This window comes from Dermacentor variabilis, chromosome 8 (assembly GCF_050947875.1).
Source record: "Dermacentor variabilis isolate Ectoservices chromosome 8, ASM5094787v1, whole genome shotgun sequence".
Classification (NCBI taxonomy): domain Eukaryota; kingdom Metazoa; phylum Arthropoda; class Arachnida; order Ixodida; family Ixodidae; genus Dermacentor; species Dermacentor variabilis.
The window spans coordinates 12939876-12967856 of NC_134575.1; the positions used below are offsets into that span (position 1 = coordinate 12939876).

At 48.2% G+C, this 27981-nt stretch overlaps 1 protein-coding gene and 1 pseudogene across 2 annotated transcripts in view; both read right to left on the bottom strand.

Moving 5' to 3' along the window:
- Positions 1-27981, bottom strand: part of LOC142589651 (lysosomal alpha-mannosidase-like) — a 157889-nt gene that overhangs the window by 14739 nt on the left and 115169 nt on the right. For both annotated transcript variants that reach the window (XM_075701181.1, XM_075701182.1), the window contains exons 2-11: positions 24496-24666; positions 15583-15934; positions 14004-14095; positions 11992-12045; positions 9221-9325; positions 6821-7115; positions 4958-4997; positions 4795-4864; positions 3554-3775; positions 782-952 (exon numbers count right to left, since the gene is read on the bottom strand). In XM_075701181.1, the coding sequence (XP_075557296.1) occupies positions 782-952; positions 3554-3775; positions 4795-4864; positions 4958-4997; positions 6821-7115; positions 9221-9325; positions 11992-12045; positions 14004-14095; positions 15583-15934; positions 24496-24666 (1572 nt within the window). The remainder of the gene's footprint in view (positions 1-781; positions 953-3553; positions 3776-4794; positions 4865-4957; positions 4998-6820; positions 7116-9220; positions 9326-11991; positions 12046-14003; positions 14096-15582; positions 15935-24495; positions 24667-27981) is intronic.
- LOC142589643 (nucleoside diphosphate kinase pseudogene) lies at positions 21551-22425 on the bottom strand (annotated as a pseudogene).

Here is a 27981-nt window from a genome sequence, read left to right on the forward strand (position 1 = left end):
CAAGGCAATAAACAAAGCATGAACTGATACTCGCGTGCTACACAGAGAGCAGTGCACTTCAATCTTCAAAGTCAACTAGGAACCTCTGTTTGAAGCGTGTGCCGGCAGCCGCCACAACAGCACTTCATTTTAGTTTACGGCCAGGGTGCTTACTTCCATTAGTTCATAACGAGTCTGTCCCCCATCAGATCACGTGTTTCCTTTCGCGAAGCCCTCAACAGCTCCTTTAAGGCGGTTTTTCAACACTCGCCGTAGATGACAAAGTAAACGGCTAAGCGAATAGCGGCGATCTTGAAGTCTCGTTCCAAATCTGACAAAGACGCCAAAGAAGACAGCTTAGCGAAGACAGCATGAAAGTCAGAAACGATGCAGGCTACGACGGTGTTAGAACAAAATGGCGGCTAAGCGGAAGGCTTGGAAGCCGCTTGGAAACTCGACGGGAACGCCGTCTGTGCACAATACAACGTATAGTCACGCTTTGCTATGCGCTTAGTGTAAGTCATGCCATATTTTTCATAAGTTCGCACGCGCAAAGAGCTAAACAGAGAAATAACGTGTGCTTATAGATTTTTGCTGTGGTTGTAGCTGACACGAGGTGACGCAAAGTCGCAGAGGTGCCTTTCCATCGTATTCTAGACGGTTCCAGACGCGTTGCATTGCTTAAACTCGAAGCTGTCTTGGCTGCCTCCTTCGCTGTTTACGTAGACTGTATCTGATACTGGCCAGAATTGGAAAACACCCTAAGTTTGAGTTTCGCGCGAATGCCACACTCGTCGCCCACCTTGTTTCGGATGACGGTCATTTTGCTGGGTTTCTCGACTCTGGACGCTTGAGGCTTCCTGGCGGTGCCCGGAGACTCTCGCGACCTCTGCACGTGGTGCGTCGTGACACCGAGGGGCACAAGCCGCGACGAGAACACCACCTCGTCGACTTTATCCTCGGCCGACAAGATCTGCATGACAGCGGTGGTATAGAGTGGGTGCATGTTGACGACTAACAAGAACTTTGCTCAATTGAAGAAAATGGCTGCCATCAGCCCCATGCCAACACCGTACTATGCTATAAACTATATTAGGTGAAATTCTGTGCTAACTCTGTGGTCCTTCTGTAGGAAGAAAAAAAAAACACAAACGAAAAGTGAACTGCAAACAAACCCATTCGTAGCAATGGGTTGCTACTAAACTGCAAGCAAATTATGACAATGTTACATGAGACGACAGCTCAACGCCACTGAAATACTCGCAGAAAGCAAGGACCAGAGATGACGCAGCCAACAAGTTGAACTGCTTAAGAAGAGCGCTTGTACGCTTCACGAATGCTGTGGTATAAATGATAGTGCACTCTTGTCTGCTGCATATACACATAACTCGCTTCAACGGACAGTCAGCGGTCAGTATTACAAACCTGGCCATCAACCAAGTGAGTCGTGATCTGCGACCACTCTGGGGTTGGACAATTCATTAAAGAAAGTATGCTTCTATTTAGGCGCGGAACGACAACAAAAAAGAGCAAAGGCATGCCGAAGTTCACTGATGCATGACTGATTACAGTGCAAGATCCTGAGCACACACGGAAGGCATAAGAAAACGAGCAGCTGTGTTCTTGCCATGCATTTATTTATTTATTTATTTATTTCAAATACCTTACAGGCCCATTTAAGGGCATTGGGTGAGAGGGGACACATAGTGTTTCAACAGGAGTAAACAATATAAATATCAACACAGGTAGTCACAAGATAATTAAAGCAAAGTTCAACAAATGTTTGTCTAGGCTAAGCTTTAGATAGTGTAAACGCAGTAATATATTCATGCACACAAGAAATACAAAAATACAAGTGTGAGAAACAGGGAAGGAAAGCAGGTCAATAACACCCTTATACAATGTTTCTACAGGAAGCTTTGCAATTCTTCGCGAAAAGCGTCACGATTTGTTAAGCACGCAATGTTATCAAGAAGACTGTTCCATACGCTTATGGCACGTGGCAGTGCTGATGCGTTAAATGACAGTGTATTGCCGAATGTGCGCATGAAACTATGGCTACTGTACAACTGCTATTCCATCTATTGTGCATGCATCTTCTATATGTGTTGGACTGCTTGGTGAAGTAGTCGTAATCATGAAACTTGTACTAATCCTAGCTTTGCGTTCAAAAGAAAATTCGTCCTTATCCCCTGGCTAGAATGACTTCTTTTTTCATTTGTGGAGGTTTCTGTTCAAAGAGACGGCGCGTTTTTTTTTTTTTTTTTTTTTTAGTCTTGGATCTACACAGAGATGAATGCCAGCTTCTTGTTCCCATATCTGAACATCTAAAGTCAATTATCAGCGTTAAGATGCAGTTTATTTATTTATCAACGTACACGGAGGGGTGAAAAGGAAAACTGACGATCAGGCAGCTTCGCGGGTTCTCACCCCCGTATGTTTTAACAGCGACTTCTAGCAACGCGCAAAAGAGTAACAACAAATTGTAAACGCATCCACAGAAGTAAAGTGGACCTGACTCAACTATTACAGCTATAAGAAAAAGATAACTAGCATGCTGGCTTATACAGTTTTGAGGTAAAGTGTAACGCTGCGAGTAGTGTTCATTTACATGAAACAAATAAATAGGAAGCAAGAAGAAATTACAAGCAACCCTATATTTTTTTCCTGAAGAAAGCAAAAGTTTACACGTGGGGTTAGCACAAACAAAATAAAGATACATTTTGTATGTGAGATGAGCTCTCTTCGGAGACATACGTCTGTCACGCTTCGAAAACCGAAACTGAAGGTGCGTCGACACATGCGTTCGCCAAATCTTTAATAAATAGGCTTGGATTTCTGTTTTTGGGGCTGTTGCTTCTGCAGTCATAGTATAGCAAGTAAGCAAGGGGAGGCCGCTTCTCTAAAAATGTTATGCTCCTACCCTTCGCTCCTCCGCGCTTCATATTATAGTTCTCATACAATTTCCATCGGCGATGTATCAAGGTGCCCCATGTTTCGGCAACAATGACCACGCCGCGGTCCCGCAAAGCATGGAGAAATAGCCAGTGATGCTGGACGTGGCGGTGAATACATCTTTCAGGTCAGTGGGGTAAAGGTTGAAAAAAAAAAAAGATTCCTCTGATTCTCTCTCTGTCCTATAAGTAGCTCCTCACCAGGACCACTTCACATGTGTGCTATTCTCGGAGGAGGTCATATATCATGGACAAAGTGCTCCAGCTGATCCCTTTAGAGCCACAGGTATCAGCCAGACCCAATGAACAAAAATCTTTCCCGGACGTGTGAGGAGTTTCGGAAGGGAACACCCGAGCAAGGCAAAGGCACGAACATTGATACAAAGCATAAGAAAAGCATCAAGACGTCTTCTTTTGTCGTTGTCTTGTGTTGCGCGGTAACGAACCTTACTATGCATAAGGAAGGAGAGGAACCAGGGCGATTAAACTCTCATGCTAAGTTTGATAACATGATAAGTCTGAGGGGCACTTTCACTGCATTTTGAATTTGCGGTGTCAAGGACGATTACGTTCAATTGCCAAGTGCCAACCGGCACAACGAACGCACAACTTCGGGATACCTGGGCATGCTTGCCGTCAACGACGTAGGAGTATCCCTCCTTTGCCGGCAAACGTATGTGGGTGGTGTACGCGTATCCGAGAGGGTTGTAGACCAGCAGCCACGCCTCGTCCGAGTCCACCGGCTTGCAGTCGTCCTCGGCCTCGAGGCAGTGCGAGAAGCGAAGCTGGCTGACCGAGTTCCCTTCCCACACGATGGTGCGGAGAGCCTCGTCCATGACGCGCTGCCCAAGAACGAAAGAGCAAGAAAAATTATTTCCGTGATGAATTCAGACTCGCTCGACAGAGAGAGCTGGACGGACGAACCTCACGCAGGCGAGCGTCATTATCGGACGCATTGAAGATAAAGTTGGCATTCTTTTGTGGGGGGCAAAAGGTCAGCAAGAAATATCATGCAATTGATTTTCGCAGAAAAACAGGTGCGCAGTCGAAAGGAAGTTCCTCCTTATCCGGTCACAGGACTTGGCACCACACCATTTCTGTAGGTACAGTTAATCTACCAAACGAGTTCAGCATGTGGTTAACTATAACCATCTGTTATTCTCTTGTCGCAACTCTAGCGCATGAAATGCGCTAGAGTTTATTGTAGAGTTTATTATAAAATGTTTATTGACCAAGTTATTTCCACAGAAGCCCACAACGGGATGGAAAACTTATTAGCGGGAACGCTGGAAAGCGTAAACTTTCTGTGGAATTCCAAATTTCGATTTCAGGTGCCATCCAGCCCTTTTACAGATTTCCGTACAACTCATTTGGTCTGCGACAGAGATTACTCATAAAATTTGCACTGTCGAGACAAGAAATGCTGAGATATAAAGAAACGGCAGTTCTGAGTTCGAACTAGTTTCTTTTATTAAAGCGGCACGAGACTCCGCGCTGTCTGCTTCCTCCTGATCATAAGAGGGGCGAGGCGGCGGTGAAATTGAGGGCCAGCATCGTCATCTTTCAAACGCTGGTCACGGTAGGATGTATCACTATTTATATGGTTAGCATAACCGCGGAGCGGTCATACAGCTTCGTTATACCTACAGTCATACGGGAATCTCACATAATATTTCACTGATGGAAAACGTGGCAAAGTGGAGCAGCTCCCAACATCATACTTAACAGCTTTTTCTTCGCACAATTTACTTTATTTAGATTCATCAAGAGCAGTTCTTTTGTGTCAGGACTGCGAGTTCTCACAATCTTATAACTTTCTCCGCATGTGGGTCTTAGCTGAAACCTCGTGTACAATACTCACTTGACAGCGAGCGATACCGTTGTTCAGTAGCGCCTCGTGCTGCAGGAGCACTTCAGGCCTCTCGCTTCCCCTGCAAGGTCAGCCAGATGCTACAGAAACGCGTTAGTGCACTCCCCCCTGTTCGAAGTTCGCAAGGAATAAACAAAGGATGCCACCCACATACGCTATCACTTCGTTGTTCTGAGCGAGGGCCACGTTCTCCTCTGGAAAAAAAAAGAAAGACACAACTGGCGTCAAACGCGTCAAAACGCAGCGATGTCGTGCAAAGCAACGAGATAACACCGAGAAAAGTGGTGCGATTTAAGGGGCTGGAAGACGTTTCGGCTTACACGTGGAAGCCTTGTTTCTAGAAAGCGTTCGGACTTCCACAGAGAAGCCTCCAGCGATGCTTCCACCCGGGCTTAAGGTTTCCGTGTGGAAGACTTGGACTCATAAGCATTGCTTCAAGATAACGTCCGGCTTCCACCAAGAAGCCTTGAACAAAGCTTCCACACAGGTGTAAGGTAGTTGGTTTCAACTTTCCTGTAGAAGCCTTGAATCCGAGAACCCTGATTTAGAAGGTGTTCAGGCTTCCTCCAGGAAGCCTCGAACAAGGCTTCTTAAGGCTGTGGGTTCAAGGCTTCCTATAAGGACTTAAACATGAAAGTCCTGTTCTAAGAAGACGTTTCGGCTTTCGCGCGGTAGCCTGATTCAAGATTCCCTTCTGGAAGCCGAAGCGTCTTTCAAACCGTTCGAACAGGCCACTTTGGTGGTAATGATAGATTTACTTCCGGGGAAAACAAGATGCTATTGAATAAATGATTAAATTTGCAGATCGGAGCGAACTTAACATAACTGTGCCGAAAGAGTTGCGAAATAGAAGTCCGCTAGACTTCCTGGCCCCTATTGTTACGATTTCCCTTACACAAATTTAAAAACCACACATCAGCTCAGAATAAGACGCCGTGAAGTGGTCGTGCAAGCAAAGTCACTGTAGGCAAGGTCTCGACAAAAGGACGTATCTTGGTCTCACAGAAACAAGTCAGCTTGTGATAACGTTAGCGCCAGAGACATTCCTTGTTCGACCAATGTTCATCTCTTGCAAATACCCTCAGTGATTGGCCTTTGTGAATGAGGTTTTGCGGATAATCTAGTTATCGTGACAATCGATGCCGTGCCTGGCTTGCACTCGAGTATACTGGCTAATGAGAAAACAATCTTGCGCAAAAAAAGTGTTGTGAATACGAACCGTCGTTGTAAGCTAAGATAGGACCATGACGGGGGGGCGCCTGTTTATCAGTTATTTTGAGCAATAATTGTTTTTTAACCCTTCATCTTTATTTTTCATTAAGGACTTTAGGCAAAACCATAATTTTTGTCATTTTGACGGGCTGGCGTAAAGGCCAATAAAGCTTCTTGGCTCGCTTTGTTACTAATGTTCTTGTGGCCATCGGGGTTTTTCAAGAGTAATATTCCGTACGACATATTTCGATGCTTCTCATTTCTAGAGCATCCGTCAATGTTTTTACGTCCGCGGATGCTTTGTAAGAAGGGAAAACATCTACAAAAAACTTTGGTAACATGTTAGGGGATGGACACACTTTTTTAAGCACACGTAAGACACATGTCACTAACGCCGTGCCCGTTTCTTGAATATCTCCTCGGCATATTCGTGGATGATCCACCAACATCTCTTTTTAAAGCAGTATGTGCTCGCAGGGCCAGTAGATAGAAATTGATCTGGCAGTTCGGGGTGGCGTTTCGAAAACGTAAGGTGTTATGTTATCTGTTAGAAGAGGGCCGGGCGCAAAGTTAGACAGAGATGATGCAAATACAAATGGCGCTCGTCCATCCTGTACTCCTCTTCGTATGTGTCTCAATTTGCGCGACACTTTTAACATCTAGTTAAAATGTATATATGCATTTACACAGAGCCTTCACAAGCTGCCAGGCTACGTTTCTTTTACTGGCCTCGCGACCAATCCCTTTTAAAAAATGTTTAAGTTCGTTCATCGCGCTTATGTCGGCAGAAGGATGACGCTCTTACGAAACACCCGGATGTCCTTGCTGTGTACGAAGCCCAAAACTGCAAGCTGCTTGCAGGCTTGTAGCACCCCGTTGGCTCGCCGCACCGTCCGTTTGAAGTTCGGCTCCGTGGTGAAGTAGCCCGTCCAGTAGGCCGTCTGCTGCGGGGAGTGCGCTGGCCCGCTTCCCGGTATGCCGTCGGTGTAGGGAAACAAGTCCTCGTCCAGTTCCGTCCAGGCCTCGTTTGCCTCCAGCATCGAGCGGAGGTAGCACGACGGCGTCGAGTAGAAGGCGTGGACCTTGGGCAGGTGCTGGTGCTGCGAGGGCGGAGGAAGGTTGCGTGGAACCCAGTGTAGAGAGAGAGAGAAGTTTAATGATACGAAATGCAGAGAGGTCGGCCTGAGGTATCCAGCTACTCTGCGTTGGGGGAAGGGGAAGAGGGAAAGAAAGAAGGAAGAAAGAGGCGCATGATGGGTGATGATGACGAGAGAAGGAGGATGTGAAACATATGGCAAGCAATTTGGCATGCTCAAGTCCATCCAGGCCCGTACTTTTTAAAAAAGTTCAGTAACGCCTGGATGGACTTGAAACTCGTTTGAGCGTCTAGCCAAGGGCATAAAATAACGTCCTCTGACAACGGTGGGCTGTCGAGACGTGTTCGACAGCCCACACGTTCGACAGTCGAGGGCTGTTGACGCTCTTCCACGTACTTAGGGCAGCCACAAAGCACATGACCTATAGTCTCATTAACATTGCACAACTCACAGTCTGGAGACTCAGTGCGCCGCATGAGGTGCACGCATTCGCGTGTAAATCCGGTGGAAACCATGTATGACCAACAGGCTTTAGGCGCTAAGAATGTAGTTAGATATTTCGAGTAGCCAAGCTCGGCTGTAACCAAGTTGAAGGAAATTTTGTGATGCGTTCGATATATGCGTGTACCTGTTATCTCAAGATAAATCTCCCTCGGCCTGAATCTCCCAGCAGCACGTGTAAGCAATGCGACACATGTAAGGGACTCGATAGAGTCGTTCTTCTGGCACGCTTGCTAGAACTATCGCACGGGCTCAAGTGGCGCTTTGGCGCTGGCACTGGGCGCTGCGAGCTGAATATATTCGATGTCCGGATCCATACAAGGAAACCACTCTACATGAGTAGCGCTCAGTAAAATTAACAAGTTCGATATAAGGAACAGTTCGGTTTACCCTGGTTCGTTATATCCGGTTTCAACTTACACGAGTCGTTCTCCAGTGCAGGAGACCGACGGATTCATACGAGTAGTTTCGCTTTATACTACAATATGTTTTATGGTTGCCTTGATTTAAACTTGTAAATCGAACATCATCGAAAACCCTAAACTAGCCGCCCTGTAATGAACTGACAGCAAAAGATTCCAAATTGAAGGTGCACTGCCTCGTTTTTGGCTAAACGAAAGTTATATTTTTCCACTCTAACGAAAGTAAAAATTAGGCATATCCCATGCCTATTTTGGAATCTATGTGAAGCTACACTTTCTTGGAGTGGTTCCCTCAATGTGTTAAAATCATGCAGAGGGAACGGGCTATGCATAGTCGGTCTAAGCTAAACTGTGGTGAGCCGGCAAAAGCAGACTAGCCTCTTTCGAAACAACTTACGTATCCCGATCAGGCTCGCAAAGAAAGTGACAAGACTAACAACAATGAATTCATCACAGTGCCTTTGGTCTACCAGCACTGCAATCAGAGGTAAGCACGATGGTAAAGCCACTTCTGTTGTTCCCGTGGCCTTGTCTACATTCCGGCCGTGTATTTTATCCATTTATCTTCGTTTGTCTAAGCACTTTACTGCGGAGAATGCTAACGCCAAGTAAGTTAACACCGGACGACGAAACAGACAAAGTCTAGCGCTGTATAGCGGTCGTCCTTGTTGTTGTCGTTGTCCGGTGTTAATATAGTTCGGGCTACCATTATCACAGTAAGCATGTACCAACACCAACTAGACCAACTAGCTACCCGTCAATAGTATCGCATAACAAGACCCAAGAAACTAATAATGTGATAAGGTAAACTACGCTGTGCGCAGCTGACGCGAATATCACAATTGAAGTCTCTCGCAATAATTCACGGATGTGCCAGACGGTGCATGTTCGTGCTCTGTCTAACGATAACGCTCGTCGGCAGTGTCTCGATTTATGTCCTTCTCCGCTGGCTGAGGCAAGCTTAGTGAAGTTCCCTTCCCGCCTAATTACTTCTGAACCAGGCTCATCTTCAAGTTTGTCCGTGCCACATTTCCAAATCGTTTCTTCTGCATCTATGCGACCTGATTTCATATTACCCCTTCTGTCGCAGGCAGGTTAACAACCAAAGCAACGTGTGGATGACAAAAGAGAGAGAGAGAACTAAGCTAAAGGTACGCGAAGATAAGAAAAAGTAAACAAAGTCACCTTTGCGTTGATGTATCGGAGGAGGGTGTCGATGTTCTCGTAGGTGTACGCTGCCGACTGGTAGTCCCCACCCATCGATATGAGCGCCTGGTTCGTATTGCGCTTCTGCAGCAGCGATCGCACAGACGACACGTACGCACCGATCAGCAACCCTCAAGAGGGAACCGAATAACGGGAGACTCCGAACTTGCTTATTGCTCGCCTATGAGAACTTCACTACCACAGTCACACTCAAATAAAGAATGCGCACGATTTCAGCAAACAATTGCTTCGGAAAATGTGGAATGTCTCACGGCAGCGACGTCAAGGTCAAGTTTTGGCAAGAAGCATTGGAAATTTCATGGACATGGCTGCGCACCAAACTTCGTTGGCTTTGCTATGGGTAACGGCAGCGAAAAGTGAAACGTCATTAAACAACTAAGCGCAAGTCATATGTTCACACTACGTATGGACTGTCGTGGAGCGTAAGCGTATCAAGCATCCAGTAACCGTGACGACTGTCGCTACTCCCCATATGAATTAGCTCATGAAATAACTAGTCCATGCAAAGAGTCTATCATCTCACTTCTTCCTTCGTGTGCAATTTGACAGCGATGTTGTAAAAACAGTCGTGCTTTGCTTATAAATTCAGTGCGAGGCACTCGGGAAACACCGACGTGATAACGCTAAACAGTGGCGTGACAGTCGGCGCATCTATTATGCTCAGTAAGTCTTACACTGTTTCGTGCGGTATCGGCTGGAGTAAACATTCAAAGGTGCACGCAAACAATCGCCGTTCGAGAAGAGGAAAAGGTATAATTAACTCAAGACGCCATCCGTAACTGGGATGGCGTGCGACGCGCAAGCAGACGAAAGAGGTTTCGAAGCCCGCGCCTTCTCCGGGCTCAATACAGACGACTCTGTATAATTGGACCCTTGCGGGACAACGAGATTTGACCGAATTATGCGATAGATCGAGTTAACAAACCGCAGAAAAATGCCACGCGGCGCCATGATGAACGGACGAAACAGACTGCTGAATACTGAGGCGTGTCACGACACGAAACAAGCGGGGAAGGATGGCTTCGCGGGCAGAAGGAGCGTCGGCCACTAAATGATAAAAATAAAACAGCAGCACGCCTGGGGAAGCAGTAGCACCGCTTGCGAAACCTCTCGAGTTTTCACCCTTTTAGTAACTGCGACGCGCGCAAGGGGGCACCGATGGTGGCAGTTAGGCATCGAATGCTGTTAGCGATGCTCGCGCGTTCGAACCAAACGAGCTTTAATTCCGTAGCAATGAACGCAATATAATGGGTATTCTAATTAAGCGACTCGTTGAATTACCTCAGGTCGAATTAACGGGAGTTCACTGTGTTAGTCTCTGTTAAGCACCATTCGCGGAGTAGCTGAGAGGTAAAATCGTCGGCTCTGTGGGTCCGGAGTTGGAATCCGCACGGGACACTTGGTTCTTTCCCATTTAAGCTTCTCTCGCAGCATTTTGGAGTTGCTGCGACGGTCACCGACGGACCCCGACGTACCATCCAAACGACTAAATGCCGTGCCACATTCGGCGTCTGTACCGGCGTCAGCTGACGTTGCGTCACTCGTAGTCAATTTGGAACCACGGAGCGAAGACACAAGCCACATGCCAGGTCTTGTCTTCAGCGTTTCTCGTCAGCGAAGGGCGGCGTTGCGTTATTCAGCGTCGCTCCGCGCCTACACGCGAAGGAAGGCGATGAGCCGAAACGCGCCAGCGCCGAGATCTCGCTTGGTTTGTCATCTGCGTCCCAACGTCCAGCAAAGTTGTGGGACTGTTGGGTGAATGAATAATCGGTTACCAACTCCAGAAGAAGCGTCGGCTCCAAGATCTGGCATGTCAAGCCTTTGTCGTTTTGGCTTGCTTCCTCGTTCCAACGTTCCAGGCCGACGCCGAGCGACGCAGCGCCAGCTGATGGTGGTAGAAACGCAGAATGTGGGTAGGCCTTTAAGGCCGAGCCATATTCAGCGTTCAAAGTTTAAGGCCGACCCACATTCAAGGAATGTGTGCTGAGAGCCGCTTTACACCTCAGGAATTATAAGCCACAATGGCTGCTGAAAACTGTATATGTATCAGACATTTCAGGGCACATTTGAAGCAAGCTCATAGAGCGAGGTCATGGAAATGATCGATGATCATAGACTTCGCAAAGAGAGTAAAACTGCTATGTGCGACAACACCGCCTAACCTAAATTTGCTCGTGCTCATCTGTTTCCGCTAACGGACACACGATTTTTCTTTACTGTAAGTATACTTATCTCGTTGCACAATTTGAAAATGAATATCTCAATACCGGTGCCATCCTGAGAATTCGTGCCAAGTGGATGCACGCCTTGCGAACTCACTGGCAACAAATCGTCAAGTGCTATACGTGCCGTAAATTAATTTGTTAAAAGCTAATTATTGCAATTCTTTATTATACAAATAGACATTTTCATTCCTCCTGCAAGTGATGTCCGCCTCTTCGAGTAATCGAATTGAAGGATTAAAATATTTGCGTTTGACAGAGGCGATTTCTTAAAAAGTTTGTTTAATCTTTAAGAAAAGAAAGTACAAACACACAAAACATCCAGTCTAAGCTGATGCAGTGTAGATGTACTGTCCTGTGCATCAGCTATTCGTTAAGACAGCAGAAGCAACGTGAGGCCAGTCCACTCTGCGAGGGTTCGCTAATCAACCTTAGTTTTAAAAACGACGTGAATAGCAAGGACGTTTGCAGTTATAACACTCAAGAAGAAAATTAATAATTTCTTGCCTTTGACGCCACAATCTTGATAAAATTCTCCGCTCTTCCAACGGCGTTCGCCACCTGGGCAGACGGACGAAAATCGAAAATTCTAAATTTTCCGCGTACATTTTCGGCAGAGTTCGCCCACTTACATCAATACTTCCTGAGAAAAAAAAACTGAAGGGAAGAGGCTATGAAAGAGAGCAAGCACTCTAATCTTGCAGCAAAGTTTCATAAACGTTTGGTGTTTGCGTCGAAACAGGCGAATGCAGAAACTACGGTCAGTGAATCCTATGATGTCAAGAGAGACTCATTCTTCAAGTGTGCGCCACCGAAGCGGTAAGTTCGGCACAATTTTACTAGCAAGAAATCATTGGAGGCTTAGGCGAACAAATCAAACATAAAATGCTACATCAGTCACATGATCGATAGTTTCGAAAAAATTCTATTCACAATAGAGCGACATGTTTTGGTGCCACATATGATAAACTCAATTCAGTCCTCCTTTATTGCAATTTGTTTCATGCCTTCAAAGCAAGTCGTCATCGCCGTGGAGTTTTAAACTTAGACCACACGACTTATACATGGTACTAGTGTCTACATGAGTCACCGTTTCCGTGCGGCTACATAAGCAAGCATGGAAGTTATGTGAGGCATATAGATCCATGTACATACTTCGTCCAAGTGACTTCGGTTTCAGTAGCGCAGACGTCCGGTTTACCCAATTTCCTGTAGGAATGTTGGCCCTTATTCACAAAAAGCTTTTACGTTTCACCATCAGAAATATCAGCATCAGAATTGGCTGGCGTTTGTTCGCACGTACACTTGCCCGCCGGAACCGATGCAGCAGCCGTACCTTAAAATCTTGCTCGAATCAGCGCAGAACGAAGCAACCCGTTTCATTCTAACATCCCATTCGCGGTGTGAACGCGTATGCGCTTTGCGGCATCGGTGAAAGATAATATAAACTTTATTTTCCAACGGATAAGGTGATCTACCCACCCCCCGACACGCAGGTCAGGGGGCGAGTGCCGCCGCCTCAGATGCAGGCTGGGAGGTCTTGGGTCCCAGCAGCCTCTTCAGGCAGTTGGACGAGCCGGAGCTGGAGCTCAGAGTCCGAGCTGCGCAGCAGGGTCTCTCAGGTGTCTCTACTACCTATTTTGTGCGTTCCCCCGGGAGAGTACGGACATTCCCATAATATGTGGTCGAGGGTCCCTCTCGCCCCACAAAGATTACACCTATCGCTCCTGGCCTCAGGGAACATGTGGTTCGCCTTAACCGGGTGCGGATACGTGTAAGTTTGAAGTCGTCTCCACGCGACTGCTTTTCTGTTGTTTAAATTCGGGTCTGGCGGGGCTACCAGTCTACGAGCCAATCTATAATGCTGCGTGATCTCCCCATATTTCAGCATACGCTCTCTGCTCTCTTGGTCATCGAGGGGCCTCATAGCGGCTCGGCAGTAGAGATCTCGAGCCAGCTCGTGGGGCCGTCTCGTTGCCGGGGACGGCTTCGTGCACCGGAGTCCAAATTATTTGAATTTTTCTATTTAACTTTCTCTGGCCTAGGATTCTGGCCGCTAAGGGCGAGATCGTGCCCTTGCTAAAATTTTGTATGGCAGTTTTGCTGTCACTGATCACAAATTTCGCGTCCGTTGCAGCGCAAGCTAATGCGATCGCAATTTCCTCGGCAACTTCTATGCTGCGCCCACGCAGAGTGACATCCGAAACACTTAAGGTGCATCGGTGCAAGGCATTAATTGTTGGTCTGATCATTCGCAGGCACTTGGCTTGGATGGATGGATGGATGGATGGATGGATGGACGGCAGACATTGTGCGACTGCAAAACAGTCGCACAATGTCTGCCGTTCAACCAGCGCGCGTTAATGTGGCGCCACCGGGCGGGACAGTGGCAAAGGGGGCAGCGCTCGTGTGGCGGCAATGCTCGTTCGGCACTAAAACCTATTGCAAGCAGAAAAAGAGAGAAGGCAGCGCCCTTTTTAAAGGACTCCGGTGAGAGTGAGCCGAAGGTGGTTGCGTACCGTCAGCTTGTCCTTCGGGCAATCGGCATCGAAGCAGTAGCCCTCGGGCCAGCCTAGACGCGCTGCTGCCGTGAAGATTTCACCGGCCTCTCCTGCAGTGAGACAAACAGTTTTTCTCTCCCCCAGTCCAGCCTTCCATAAGGTTCATATACGCTTGAGAGAGAGAGAGAGAAGACAGAAAAGGCAGGGAGGTTTCCTGACATATACACTTGGATAGATCAAGAAATAGCGCTGTGCACAAAGAGAGAGAGAGAGAGAGAGAGAGAGAGAGAGAAACAAGAAAGGCTCGGAGATTAAGCAGCAGTCGGCTACCCTGCACCATGAAGACGGTATAAGGAGTTCAAAGAATAAAGAAGGCAAAAGAAGCAAGCTCGACTCGGGATGCCGATAAACCTTTTGTCAGGTCCGCTGATTTTAGAAAAAGAAGCCACTAGAGCACGCGTACAGTTTTCTGCGTTCAAGATGGATGGCGCCAAAATAAGCTCCTATCGTTGGGTCTGTATAAATAGTCGACCGTCTAGTTGGCTGAGCGCCCTACAAGAAAAGGCTGACGTTATCGACTGAGCATAAACACCGAATGGCTGGTGCAAGAAATGAACGTCACTGCTAGATTTTGTGGTGATCTACTCACCGCGCCTTGGATTTTCTTGTATTGCTTCAATTCTATCACCGACCCTCATCGACGAGGATGAGACCCAACATTTCTTTCACTAAATTGCACCCATCTCATACGACACTGTGGAGAGATTTTAGAAAGTGCTACCACGTTCCGTATAAGCTGCAACGCGCCAGCCGTGGCCGGACCGCACACCCGTTTGATCTGGCAGCGCTAACTTGCTGCACTCTCGATTGATTAAAAAATTCGAGATGGTTTTTAGACTTTAGAAATACTTTAGGCACTTTAGTAACACAATATAGATAGAGGCGGGCACACAGAACACTGTCTTAGAACAAAGGTTATTCTGTGGACAGGATCGGACACACGCATGGCTGACGGAATATTTCGTGAGGTGCAATAACCCACGGCCACACTGGACACCAAGCGGAGCGCTCCGCATTAATTTTGACTGCTTGTTGTTTTTTTTTAAATAAGGTGCACCTACATTTAAGTACACCAGAGTTTCTGCATTTAGCACTCACCGAAATGCGGTTTGCAATCGAACCCGCGACCTCTGGCTCAACAGCGGAACGCCACAGCTAGCGAGTAACCTCGGCGGGTATATACCTGGATCACTCGCAACATGGCTTGTTTAACGAAAAACCGTTTTCTTGCAAGCCATCATAGCGCATATTCGCACCTGTCTGCCTCGTCTATGTGCGCTGTGCGCCTATGATTATCTATCAGCAACGATGAACCCAGCCACTGAGCCTCTGGCTCTGAGAGGTATGCCCTGGACAGGGTCACGCTCCGCCATTTTTTGTTTAACTCGCCATCTTGTCAGCTCTGATTGGCCCAGCAGGCTGCTACAGCCTCTGTGATTCGCTGAAAAAAATGTGGCGCCGTTACAGAATTTGACAGTATGGCGGAATTCAACGGCATCCCCTACAAAAAAAAAATGCACTTTCGGTGCACGCGCACCCAGGCTGGCGTCAGCCTTCCAGACGAAGTGAGACGCCTGGTTTTCCGGGAGGCGACTGAGGAACAGGCCGTGCATCCCCGCCTGCGAGAGCAGCGACGCGAGCTCGACAGAGTGTCCCCACGTGTTCAGCTGCCAGGCGGCGCGCGGGCGGGCACAGTCGCCCAGGTTCTCCTGCAGCCACCGCATGCCCAGCGTGAGCTGGTCCACTAGCGCCGAGTAGTGGCAGCTCGCTTCGTCCGGCTGCACCCAGCCGCCGCCCAGAGGTTCCAGGCGGCCCGAGTCCACCAGGCGGCGCATCCGAGTCCTGGAGGTGACGTTCTGCTCGTCCCACCAGCGGGCCACGAACGCCACCTGCGATGTGGAGTGACGATGTCACAGTGGCGTTGTCACGTTGGCGTGACGGTGAATAATAAGACACTGCCAAGTGCGCGACTTAAGGGTTTATCTCTTCATTTGGGCGAACAGGTGCCCAGCAAAGTAAACAACACAAAAAGCACAAGGATAGCGTTGAGCACAGTCGTCGAGTGTCGAAAATCTTATGCACGGGTCAAGTAGCTCGCGTATTTCTACATGACCCGCCGTACGTGACAGCGTAGTTGGTGGCGTTCGCAGTCGTTTCATAAAGCACAACACTATTCTCGTCGCACTCGCAATCTCATTAGACGAGGTTCCCTCGCTAAAGAATCGCCGACGACATTCGGGAGAGTTCCAATTCGTGAAGGTGCGTCTTGCGCGCCGAGCGATAAATTCTTCAACAGTGGTTAGTCGGTGATCAGCGGTCCCCGAAAAAAGATAAACAAGTACACGCGTCAGTACTATCCCGTGTCACGGTGCCGCAAACGTGCCAGACGCGCCCGTAACATGCCGTAATTATTGAGTTACAAATGCTAGAGCTAATTCACAGCGCGGAGACTTGACATGGAAATGAAGATCAAGAACTGAAAAAAGTAGAGAAGACAGGAGAACAGCAGGAAAGCTTCCGCTCTTCAGGTCATTGTCAGCTTATGTAGTATTTCCTAAAACGACAGAAAGCTTAGCTAGTTGGTAAGGATTCATCATGCAAAACTGTAAGGCGTGCAGACAGGACACAACACGGCGTTCGTGTTGTCCACTTCTCTTGTGTCTTGTCTGCATGCCTTACATTAGGGCTTGTCTAAGTTATCGCCTTAAATTAAGACTCCACCTTAACCCACCTTGCTCAAATTTTGCCAATCTTAATCCACCTTAATTTACTTTAACCGACGTTGATACCCTTAATTCTCTTTAATCCATCTTAATCCACTTTAATATACCTTAATCCAATTTTGGGAGTTTACCAGCTCCGATGCCGTGGCTATTCACCGCAGGATATCGCAGTGCAAGCCGCAGCAGGCCTAGCGCCGGTAACGTGACGTCATCACTTGGTCACGTTGTTTTTGGTACTATCGGATGATAAGAAGGGAGGCCGGAATTTCCGCTTCATGGTGCATATGATGATTGAAAAAGCTCGTCCTGAGAATGAACCCAGGATAAGCGACTTACAAGCGGGAAAATGAACGCTCTAAGCTGCAGGAAGCTGAAATATCGCAAATAGGGGTCCAATTTAATGTCTACTCGTACTGCCGACTTGGGCAGTGTGCGCAACCATTGCCTGCGAAGTTGTTGCTCTGGAAGCTATTGGAACTCACAATAATATATATATATATATATATATATATATATATATATATATATATATATATATATATATATATATGGGCTATTGTTGATACGAACACTGCAAGTCACAATGAAGACAAAATACTAGCAATCATGCACTCTGAACACCGGCTCGGGTTCACAGAAATGCTTAATACACCAACAGAGCACAGAAATACAGTTCCACATAAATACATTCCCTTGCCACTTAGTCGACACGTGGAGATATTGACAATTGATGAATGCGAGCGAGTTCGCCATAAATACTGCTTGTCACTAGCTGCGTTTACATGAATGCGACAGTGTCGCATCGCATCGCATCGCATTTCTAGCGCTTCGCATTCATGTAAACAGCGGTAATGCGCCAGGAAGGCGCATCGCATTAATGCGCCGGGAGAGGGTGGATTTACGAGCGCGAGTCGACTCTCGCGGAGCATGCAAACGCAGGATCGTCGCATTAGGAATTATGGGAAGGAATTAGCGGAGGGTCTGCCTCGCCGGCGAAGCTAAGAGACAGCCACGCCCGAAGCAGAAGCAAAATGGCGTCCCCCAGGGCAACTTCGCTCGCCGCAGCGTGCTCTGCGCGAACCAATTTCTCCGCAGAGGGAAGCACTGCTTTCCTTGCCATCATATCTGAATTGAATCATTAAAATTGCATGACAACTAAATCGTTGACGGCAGGGCACGATGCCAACCCTCTCGCGCGCAAAAGTACTTTCATGTAGGCCGACCGTATCCGATGACGTCGCTGCTGATGCTGCATGCAGGCGAAAGCGTACAAGATGACGTGAAAGTTAGTCCATGCTGACAAAAGTAGCATAAGGTGGAGACGGAACGCTGCATTTTGCACAAGCGTTGGGCTCTCGGTAGTCGGTACAGTCGGCACTCAGCCACCAACGTGCACTCGGCCCACTACTGGAAACCAGTTGCACCGGAAGTCGGCTGCACTTCCCTTATACGACACCATGTGGCACTGCATACGTTCTCGCGAGAGTTTAAGCCCCTTTGCGAGAGTTAATGCGCTACATGTAAACGGCATCGCATCGCCTTTCCCAAATGCGCTTAGTAATGCGATGCGCCATTGTAGCATTCATGTAAACCGGGTTTGTACGACAGTTTGCATCAGACGGTACTGCCAATTTGATGCAAAGACACCTTAAACACCAGGTTTTATGCTGTACCTCGTGGTACTAGAAATACGGCTGATGTTCCCGGCAGAAATTTCCTAAAAACATTCTGTCGCAAAGTATGGGAAAGTTGGCCTTCACCAAATGCAAATATGTTTTATGTGAAATCTTACAGCGGAGCTACAATGAATTTTATAACCATTCATACCTTCATAAACATGCAGACAAATCGACCTCGCCTACAATTAAATAATGAGCAGGGACAATGCTTTCCTTGGATCACAGCCCGTTGTGTGTAATACGTATATGAAATGATAAAACAATGGGTTTGTGATGGGGGTTTCAATAGCTATCAAGCTGGTTGCAAATGACAACCAGTAGTACGATTGCAATAATTGTCATAAAGAATGGGCAGTTGCGTCCGAAGGACCAATCACTGACATGGACAGCAAGGTTTAGCATTGAGCTTTGACTCCTTACGAGGTGTTCTAGTTAAACCCGGGCACGACTGTACGCGGGATCCAAACTTTCTTTTTTTTTTTGTTCTACCGTGGTCAAAAGTTAACGCCGCTACTAAGAACGCTTAACGCTCTTTAAGACGATATGCGTTCCAGTTCTAGAGCAGCCAGACGCCATGTGGTGCCATTGCGTTGAGCATGATATACTCATTACGCTCAAGCACAGTCAGAGACGGCTTTACTATAAGCACGCCGATGCCCGGCATTCCCTGCAATATTTTTTTTTCACCTCTGTTTGAACGTCCCGCTTTGCTCAGGGACGCTCGGCAGGCTCGGCGTCTGCCGCTGGTGTTCCAACGCCTACCGCGCTCCCCTTAGCATTTCTCTTCGCTGGCGAAAGGACCGTTTGAGGAAAGCTGCGTCTACGCTGTCATGTTTGCGATCGAGCGCGCAGCCATAGTGGCACTCGCACTCTCTCTCTGTTGTTGTAGGTGCAACCCCTTTCGCCCAGGGCCAGCCGAAAACGCGCACGCTGGAACAAAGCCACTAATGTGCAGGCACCGGGCATGGCCCGCCCATATGGCGTGTCGATTTATATAACTTCCTACAAGCGCTGCCGACCCCAGCCGCTTGGGATAGCCAACCTAAAGCTTGGAATACGACGGCAATGAGGCGCCATTTCTGAATAGCAAGAAATCCGTGCCCGTTGTAAGCATGGTTTCCTCTTACTTACTATAAACCAATTGAGCTTCCTCCGCTCCACGGCAGCTATTGAACGCGTATTGCATGCACGGTCACGCTATTTCCATAGCGTGGAAACGCTTGCCTCTAGCACAACGACAGCTATAGTCTTGAACGAACAACGCCTCTTGCAAAATATAATTCCTCCTCTCGATCGGATATACTATCTGGCACTGCTGTCGGTGTAGAAACATATTGCGCCATCCTTTCCTTAGAAAAAAAATATATAAATTGGCAGTTTCGCACGAAGGACGATGAGTTGACTATAGAGTTTCGTACAATAATTACTAGAGAGAACTTTGGGCGCTGGTGTCTATGGGAGCTGCGATGGGAGCGGTTGTACCAGCATGGGAATTATGGGAAGTACATGGATTTTTCGGAGCTTCATTCTTCTGACTTTAAACGGCTTCATGTCTTTGCAAACTCAAAATTTTCAACCAAATACTGTGTATTAATTAAAGAAACATTATTAAAATTGCCCGACGGCAGTATTCAAACAAAGGAGCTCTAGCATAGAAGCCCCATATTGAAACCATTACGCCATAGGCGCATGCAGCAACAAAAGCCATAGCCCTTATGAATTTCTCGCCGGCAAGTCAGCGCGGTAATTGAGACGCTTGATGCGTTATATTTGGCCACCTTGACAGGTTGAACCGCTGCAATTAGTAGTGACTGTGTGTGTTCGCAGAGTCGTCTACATTCAGAGAAGTACTGATTGCTCTGAACTTTACGACAATAAAGACAGATAAAGCGTAATAAACGAAGTCGCAAGAACGTCCTAAGTCAAAAGAACGAAGATCAGACAAACTCATGTACTTTCCATCCATCCCATGGCTGCTGAAAAATCGCAGCGCCCAAGTTCCCTCTAGCAATTATTGTAGGAGGCTCTAGGGCGTTGACCACCACAGCAAGGTTTAGCGTTACGCTTATTATGCGAAGCATACTAGCCGCACAACCACGCTCTTCCTTGCTGCGCCGCGCGCATCCGCGTAGCTACCATATGACGTCATAACAGCTGCAAAAGCGGAGGCTCAACTCGTGCGCTCGCTTGCGGCCGCGTAGCAACATAGCCGGGTCTCAGCTCGTGCGCTCGCCTGCATGAGTTGTTTCTTCGTCTAGCCGAACCAAATGTAGCCAAGCAACAGCAGTTCACCAGGCTAAACAGTGGTTCAACAACTAAAATAAAGGATAGTATGCTTCGCATCATGGGCTTAACCTTAGCTAAGCCACAGCCATTTTTAACCTCCACGGTGCAACATGCTGGTGTGACGCAGAACGCAATGCAACTCCTGCTGTAGAAGCAACAGCGGCCAGTCACATCCTTGGCGTGATCAGCGCCGCTAGTGGCGCTGCAGGCATAACACCTCGATGGTGCACGGGCTGGAAAGCGTGGCCTTCAGTCAGCGCTCGGTGGAATATTTTAGATAACGTTACCTCGTTTGCTGCATACGCACAGCAGCTCAATACAGGGGCGGTAGAGCGTGCTTATAGTGCGTGTTAGCACAACCCACGTTGCCGGCAGCGGTAGGGAGGACACTGGCCTCGCTCCACGACCGAGGCGATTGAGCGTAGCGTTGATGAAGCGTTCACTTCGCCGCGTTTACAGACAAACGCACTCTGCGTATCTGGAGACGCCTAAACCTCCGAACGCCAGGCGCGCATGCGCTGTCAGCAAGAACAGCCACAACGGCTTCGCAGCGGCGACGTGAATACGCCTCAAACGTCCGCATAATTGCTCGCGCGATAAAATGATAAAACCCATTACAACGCAAAATCCCTAAGCTATAGTTCTGCACCACGCTCGCGGCACCATCCGCTTATCGTATACGGTGGTACGGTTGGCCCTAAGGCTTCTGCTCTTGAAGGTGATGTCATTATACTGCCGCACAACGTGTCCACGCTTAAGCAACGACTGAACGGTGCCGAGGCATATAGCGCACGAATAACGAGAAACGGACCCACTGTGAAACCAAACAACCTTTACTCTGCAGAGCAGCGCGCTCTCGCTGCGGCCAGACAAAACAACAGAGCATCTCTCCAATGGGTCGCAAGGAAAGCACCGGCTATTTCTTCGTTACGGTCACTCGTATAACAACGACTCCATCTGGGGCTTCCAATTCACCAGCTCGCTTTCCTTGAACCACAGCGCGATCTCCTTCTTGGCGCTCTCGACGCTGTCGCTTCCGTGGATCAGGTTGCGTCCCACCTGGATGCAGTAGTCGCCGCGCACCGTACCCAGCTTGGCCTGCAGAGGGTTGGTGGCGCCTATCATGTCCCGACCGGTGAGGATGGCGTTCGCCCCTTCCCACACCATGGGCACAACGGGGCCGGTCTGCATGAACTTGACCAGGCCGTTGAAGAAAGGTCTGTCGGCGAGATCGGCGTAGTGCTCCTTGAGCAACGCCTCGCCGGCCATCATGAACTTGAGCGCGACCAGCTTGTAGCCGCGGTTCTCGAAGCGCGCGATGATCTCGCCGACGAGGCCTCGCTGGACGCCGTCCGGCTTGACCATGATGAAGGTGCGCTCCCTGGGCGCCATGGCGGGCTTGAATTCGACGCGAACAGACTGCGGTAGCACAGCGCAGGGTCGGTTGCTGGGACGCTCCGAGGCCGACCGCTGTTCTTCGCTGGATGTCGTAGGATGGGCTGCCTGGGCGGCCTCGTCTACGGGAAGTGCGCGTGACATGGCGGCAACTGGGCTCGTGATAAACTGGCGCGTGAACAGCACTCTTGCTTGAAAGACAAAGACGTTCTCGTCTCAGCTGTAAGGAGGGCGGTGAGAGAGAAGGAGAGAAGCAAGCGGCGCTCGCTTGATCGAACTATAGCGTCTGTGCCTTCGCCTCACTTCTCGGAGACGCGAGACGAGCGATGGGAGCCCTCCCAGGCTCGGCGTTCGAAACACTGGTGAAGTGTCATCTGTGGATCAATATATAAACTACAGAACGCTTCGAGATTGTTAACGCAAGACGGACAGGTGCTATGATCCGTTTGTTCACAGGGGGCGCTTATGACTGCTGGCTCCTGCTCCAGGGACCTTAGTGGCCCCTGTAGCGTCCAATGTGTTCCAAGTACATTTCTCCGTGTAGATTCTTCATAATGCTGATACGGCTGAAACCTCTGATGTCGTGTCCAAATGAAAAGAGACAAAGAATACATTCTCGAATTCGGCCAGTCATCGGGGAGGTTACAGCATCATGGGCTTTCGCTCTGTCCAGCTAAAGTGTACTAGACTATAGCCAGAATTTTGCCAACAAACCACTCGTGCTAGGCAGGCGTGCAATCAACTATAAGAAGAAGAATACTTCAAAAAAAGTGGGGGGGGGGGGAGGATGCTATTCCCATAAATATTAGGAAATTTATGCTCTATATTATTTTGGAATAATCCACCCATTTCTTGGCCAATCCCCCATCGTGGGTAGGATGTCGCAGGCTACAACAACAACAACAACAACAACGACACCGATCATTACGGGTGGGGCACCATGTCCAGGGCCCCACTGGCCTTAGCGGCTTGCCGGACTTGATCCAGAAATGCTAGCTGCACCTCTGGGTCCAAATTGCTCTGGGTCTGGGTCCAAGCTGGCGAGTTCTGCCTCCCTATGCTACGTGTTAAAATTTATTTTATTCCTTAGAAAGTACGCTATGTTTTCTGTTTGTTAAAAGCAACGGCGGATTATACGAAACGCTACGCGCTCTCGCATGCTACGCGGGGCTTGGTGGGCCATCAACGCCGGCTGCGTCTTTCTTCAACTGCCTCCGCCGCCGCCAAGGTGGACATCTCTTGCCCGTACAATCGAACAGTGACGTATTCTTTCATGAACACCGTTTCTCATATAGCTCCTGACTTGTGCAGAAAAAACGCGGATGTACCGACTGTGGTCTGCATATGTATGGCAGTGAGACAAATTTCTGAGGCGCTTCATGGCGCTTCATCTACTTCTTATTTTTTGCTTTCTGCACCCTACCTAGTGGCACTTTCTCAAGTTGTTTGGTTCTTAGAGAGCCCACAGACGCGCCCGGCTCCGAACTCTAGTGACCAGACTCTTTCCGTATACAGTATAGTTTTATTGAACCTACTGTTAGCATACAGTTTACCACTACAATTACTGGAGGAGACGCTGGCGCTGTCACCGTTCAGGCGCCATGGGAATGATGGTGGGTACAGTGCCTTGTTAGCAGATGGATTTAACTGGTCTTCGTGCTTGAGGATTCAGGCGTTCCGGTCGCTGAATTACACACACACGGCACAAGTAAATCGCGAGGTGACCACCTCGGAGTCCAAATATTAGGCTGGATGGGAGGTGTCCCCGTTGCAGAAGTCGCAGGTAGCCAGCGAATGTGTGGCACAGCGTGATCGAATCCAGATGGTCCAGAGGCAGGGGAGAAGGTAAGCTAAGAGGGGCTGTTACGAGATCATCAACCCCTGCCAGGATAGGTAAAGAGCTAACCATGGTACTAGCCGTTCCCATGCTGGCTGAACAACCCCGCTTGCAGCTCCCGTAGACGCGAGTGCCAGAGTTCGCGCTAGTCATTACTGTATGAAACTCTATGACGTCTATAGTGACTGCTGGAATTTGGAGCTGAGTCCTTGCATCAGTCACATCGTTTGAAAGGCAAGCACAGGATTTACCGCGCGTGGTCGAAAGCTCGAAGGTCATGGTTATAAGCACGGGCTTTCCGCACGACTTTTTTGAGGGACCATGCGTTTGGCGGTGTGTGTGCAAGCGTAGGCGTGCGCATGCGTGCACGTGTGTGTGCGTGTGCGTGTGCGTGTGTGTGTGTGTGTGTGTGTGTGTGTGTGTGTGTGTGTGTGTGTGTGTGTGTGTGTGTGTGTGTGTGTGTGTGTGTGTGTGTGTGTGTGTGTGTGCGCCCGCGCGCGCACGCGCGTGTGTGCCTCCTCAGCACTCACCTGGTCGAAAGAGAAGCGCCGCGGGGAGTTTGGCGAGAGTTCGTCCACGACGGCGGACAGGGTGGGCTTGGCCCAGTTCTCGTACAGGTTCTCGAACGTGTCCGACGCCTCCAGCCGCCAGTAAGGAACCACGTGGAAGTTCAGCACACCAGGCTTCGCTTCGGGACACGTCTGCGATGACACGCGAGAACGGTCACATGACTGTCAAGAACGCCTACTCATCAAGTCGTAGTAGCAACGGACTCAAGATATGCATCACGAAAAAGCAGTGCACTAACACGCAAACAAAAAAGAAACCTGGGCGACACTCTTCTCTGTCCGTATGTTTGTGCGCTGGTTTTCATGATGCATGTATCAAGTCGTCCAGCTTGCTGTGTTTCTATACGGTTCAAGATGTGTGATTTATTAGTAGTTACACTCGTACAACGGTATGTTGCACCAATGAACGTTTGCGTAAAGACTCCTCTTTGTGCTTAAACGTTCTAGCGCACAAGCACAGCTGTCCATTGGAGCACAATGTTCCAAAGGCGCTATTGCGTTTTTTGAAACTTCCTTGGCAAGTTACCGTCACTTTCCATATCTGGTATGTCCGTTTCGAACCTGTAGAAAATCGCTGACAGACATCTGGTCAACATTTGTCGTTGCACCATTAGCTGAAAAGGTTCTGTCGGACATTAACCTGATCCTCATCATAAGCCTGATAGTCTGACTCTCAACAAATTTTTGTATGAGAGCGGACTGGACAAGAGACTTTGAAGAGTCTTGGAGCGTGCAAGATTTTCACCACCGTACTCAACCTCGTAATCAACGCATTGTCTGTTATTTCTTTCTACACCCTTTCCCCTTCCCCAACGCCGAGCAGCAGGTCAGAACATTGATTCAGGCCGACCTCCTAGCATTTCTCTCATAATAAATACCTGGCTCTCTCTGTTTCTAGGCTATTTTAGGGCCATTAACGAAGATAGCGCAGCCTGAAAATCTGACAATACTGATGATGATAATGACGATGATGATGCTAAAGTATATAAGTTATTCCGAGAACCGCGCTAATGACGACTATGATGATCGTGCTAATGATGATGATGATTGTGGCGATTGTGATGATGCTGCCGATAATATTAACTGATGAGAAAACACTGGAAGGCGATTTAATTTCTGGTTGACGTCGAACAAACATTGTCGCTCCGGCGCGCCTCACAATACAAATACGCACAGCTGCCAATCCTCTCGAATTATTCGCAAAGTTCACGAATTTGGGCTGATTTTACGATTTTACGAATGCCGCATCAATTTCTGCGAAAAGTAAGCTCTGTTTGTGAAACGGATTCACTCGTCGGTCTCTGAAGTTTCCGTTGGAAATTTTCTGATGGTAAAAAGGTGCAAGAGGGGTATTTGCTTCTAGCATGCTCCTGAAGCACGCGAAATCACAAACAGCAGATTCGCTGAGTCACACCGACTTAAATACAACGTTGCTTGCCATTCTCTGCTGTTCCAAGTTTCTACTGCTTAATTGTGAGCTGCGTGTAAAGGCAGAAGTAAGTATCCTTCAAAAGACGTATGCTCAGAGCAAGCACCTAAAAAAAAGAAAAACTCCGTGCAATTCCCGCTCCTTTCCCTCCTCCCCTGTCCCCACGCCCTCCTCCCCTGGTGTCGTGTCTAAAAATTTTTAGGAATTTTAATGCTTACCGTTTGGCAGGTATTATTACACGATTCATACGCCCCGTTCTCATACCCCACTCGCCCAGGAAGACATTGTCTTTCATCGACTTAAACTAGAGGTTGAATCAGCTCCAGCATTTTTTTTTTTTTTTGAAATCTTAGATCAGTGGCTTTATGTGATTGCCTTTCGCTACATGACATTTCCTTAGGCCGCATTTTCCTGTGCATGCATGTGTTAAACATACTTTATCTCTCTCGTTTTTCTCGGTCCTGCTCCCCCTTGGCAGGTTAGCCAACGGGCCACTTTTCTGGTTGATCGCCTACGGTCTCTCTTTTCGTGATACTGGGACAAAGATTATTAAGTTACAGCTCTAAAATTGAAATCTCCTCATTTCAGTATTACCGCCAGTGGTAATTCACTTGCCAGCTTCCCAGGCAAGCAATTAGCATGCACTTCTAATCGCTGGACCCCACCACGCTAACCTCAAGTTGTGGAGGGATTTAACCGCATAGAACCGTGCCTTATCGATAACGAACTGTATCGGCCTGGCCGTTTAACATAGGTGTTAAAGACTGGACAATGCCTTTCTCCACATCGGACAAAGTGCACAGGGACGGGTGGCGCGGACCATTTCATCTGACCGCTACAGCACAAACAGAATCGAGCGGGCAGTGAATCCCTACCTCTCCCCCCTGTTGAGACTAACTTGGATCTGCCCCTGCGATTTTAACACACGAATACGCAAGAGTGACTGCGTGTATTGATTAGATGAAGTTAAAAATGCTGGCAACCATTGTGTCGCCGGCTTCTCCATAGACAATACAGTGTCCGACGATCAAATTTAGGATGATAACTTGAAGCGACACGATACCCAGAAATAATTCTCGTATGACTGTATGCAGCCAAGGTTCGGTTGTTGCGGCCTACGGAAAGACAAAAAATGGGCGGGTGCACCCTGGACTGCACCGCATAACAAAAGAGAATGATAAGACATCAGGCAGCATCACATGTTATGTAATGCTACGTAATGTTATGTAAGGTAACTTTAGGTCATATATATATTTACTTGTTATGTAAATGTCTATGTTCATGACTTCGTTTCAGAATCTGCTTTTCCAGCCTTCACCTTGTGACCCACTCTCTGCAAGAGCCTGGAAACAGGCTTTACAGTATTGCCGAATAAATAAACAAATAAGAGCAGTGAAAGTTGCTCTTCTATGAGTGTGTTGACATGCCGCTGCATGCCTCTTGCACTCGCACGGTAGTGGTGTACAGACGCCTTCAGCGTCGTCCTCGCTTGCAATCGCTATAGCAGGAACACTACACCGCGCTTCGCCTTTATCGCAACGGCATCGCAGCAACAGAAAAACGTCAGAACCATCTGCGCAGTCCACCGCTTGGCGGCCTTGGTTCCCTCGCAACTCGTGCACAGCACACTGTCCTTGTGGGACGCCCGTCTCAGCGTCGCGCATCTCAGGTTTCGTTCTCTTCACTGAAAGCGCAAGACATGTCGACACTCACGTGGGCCACAACAGATGGATGGCATATTGCACGTTTCTTTCTCACTTCCACTCGCCTCTCCCTATATCTGCAAGCAGACGATATGCGCACCTCGTGTTTTCTCGACCAAGATAAAGGGATGATTTCGAGACAAAATTATTCTTACCGACGAAGCTTCATTGCAACGGTGGACATAGCACTTTCTAGATGATCACCAACCCGATTACTTATAATCTCTATGAAAATTTCATTAATTAATTTTGCTATGTGATTAAACCAAGCACTTTTCAATTGCTGTAACGAAGCGGGTGATTGGAACAAGACTG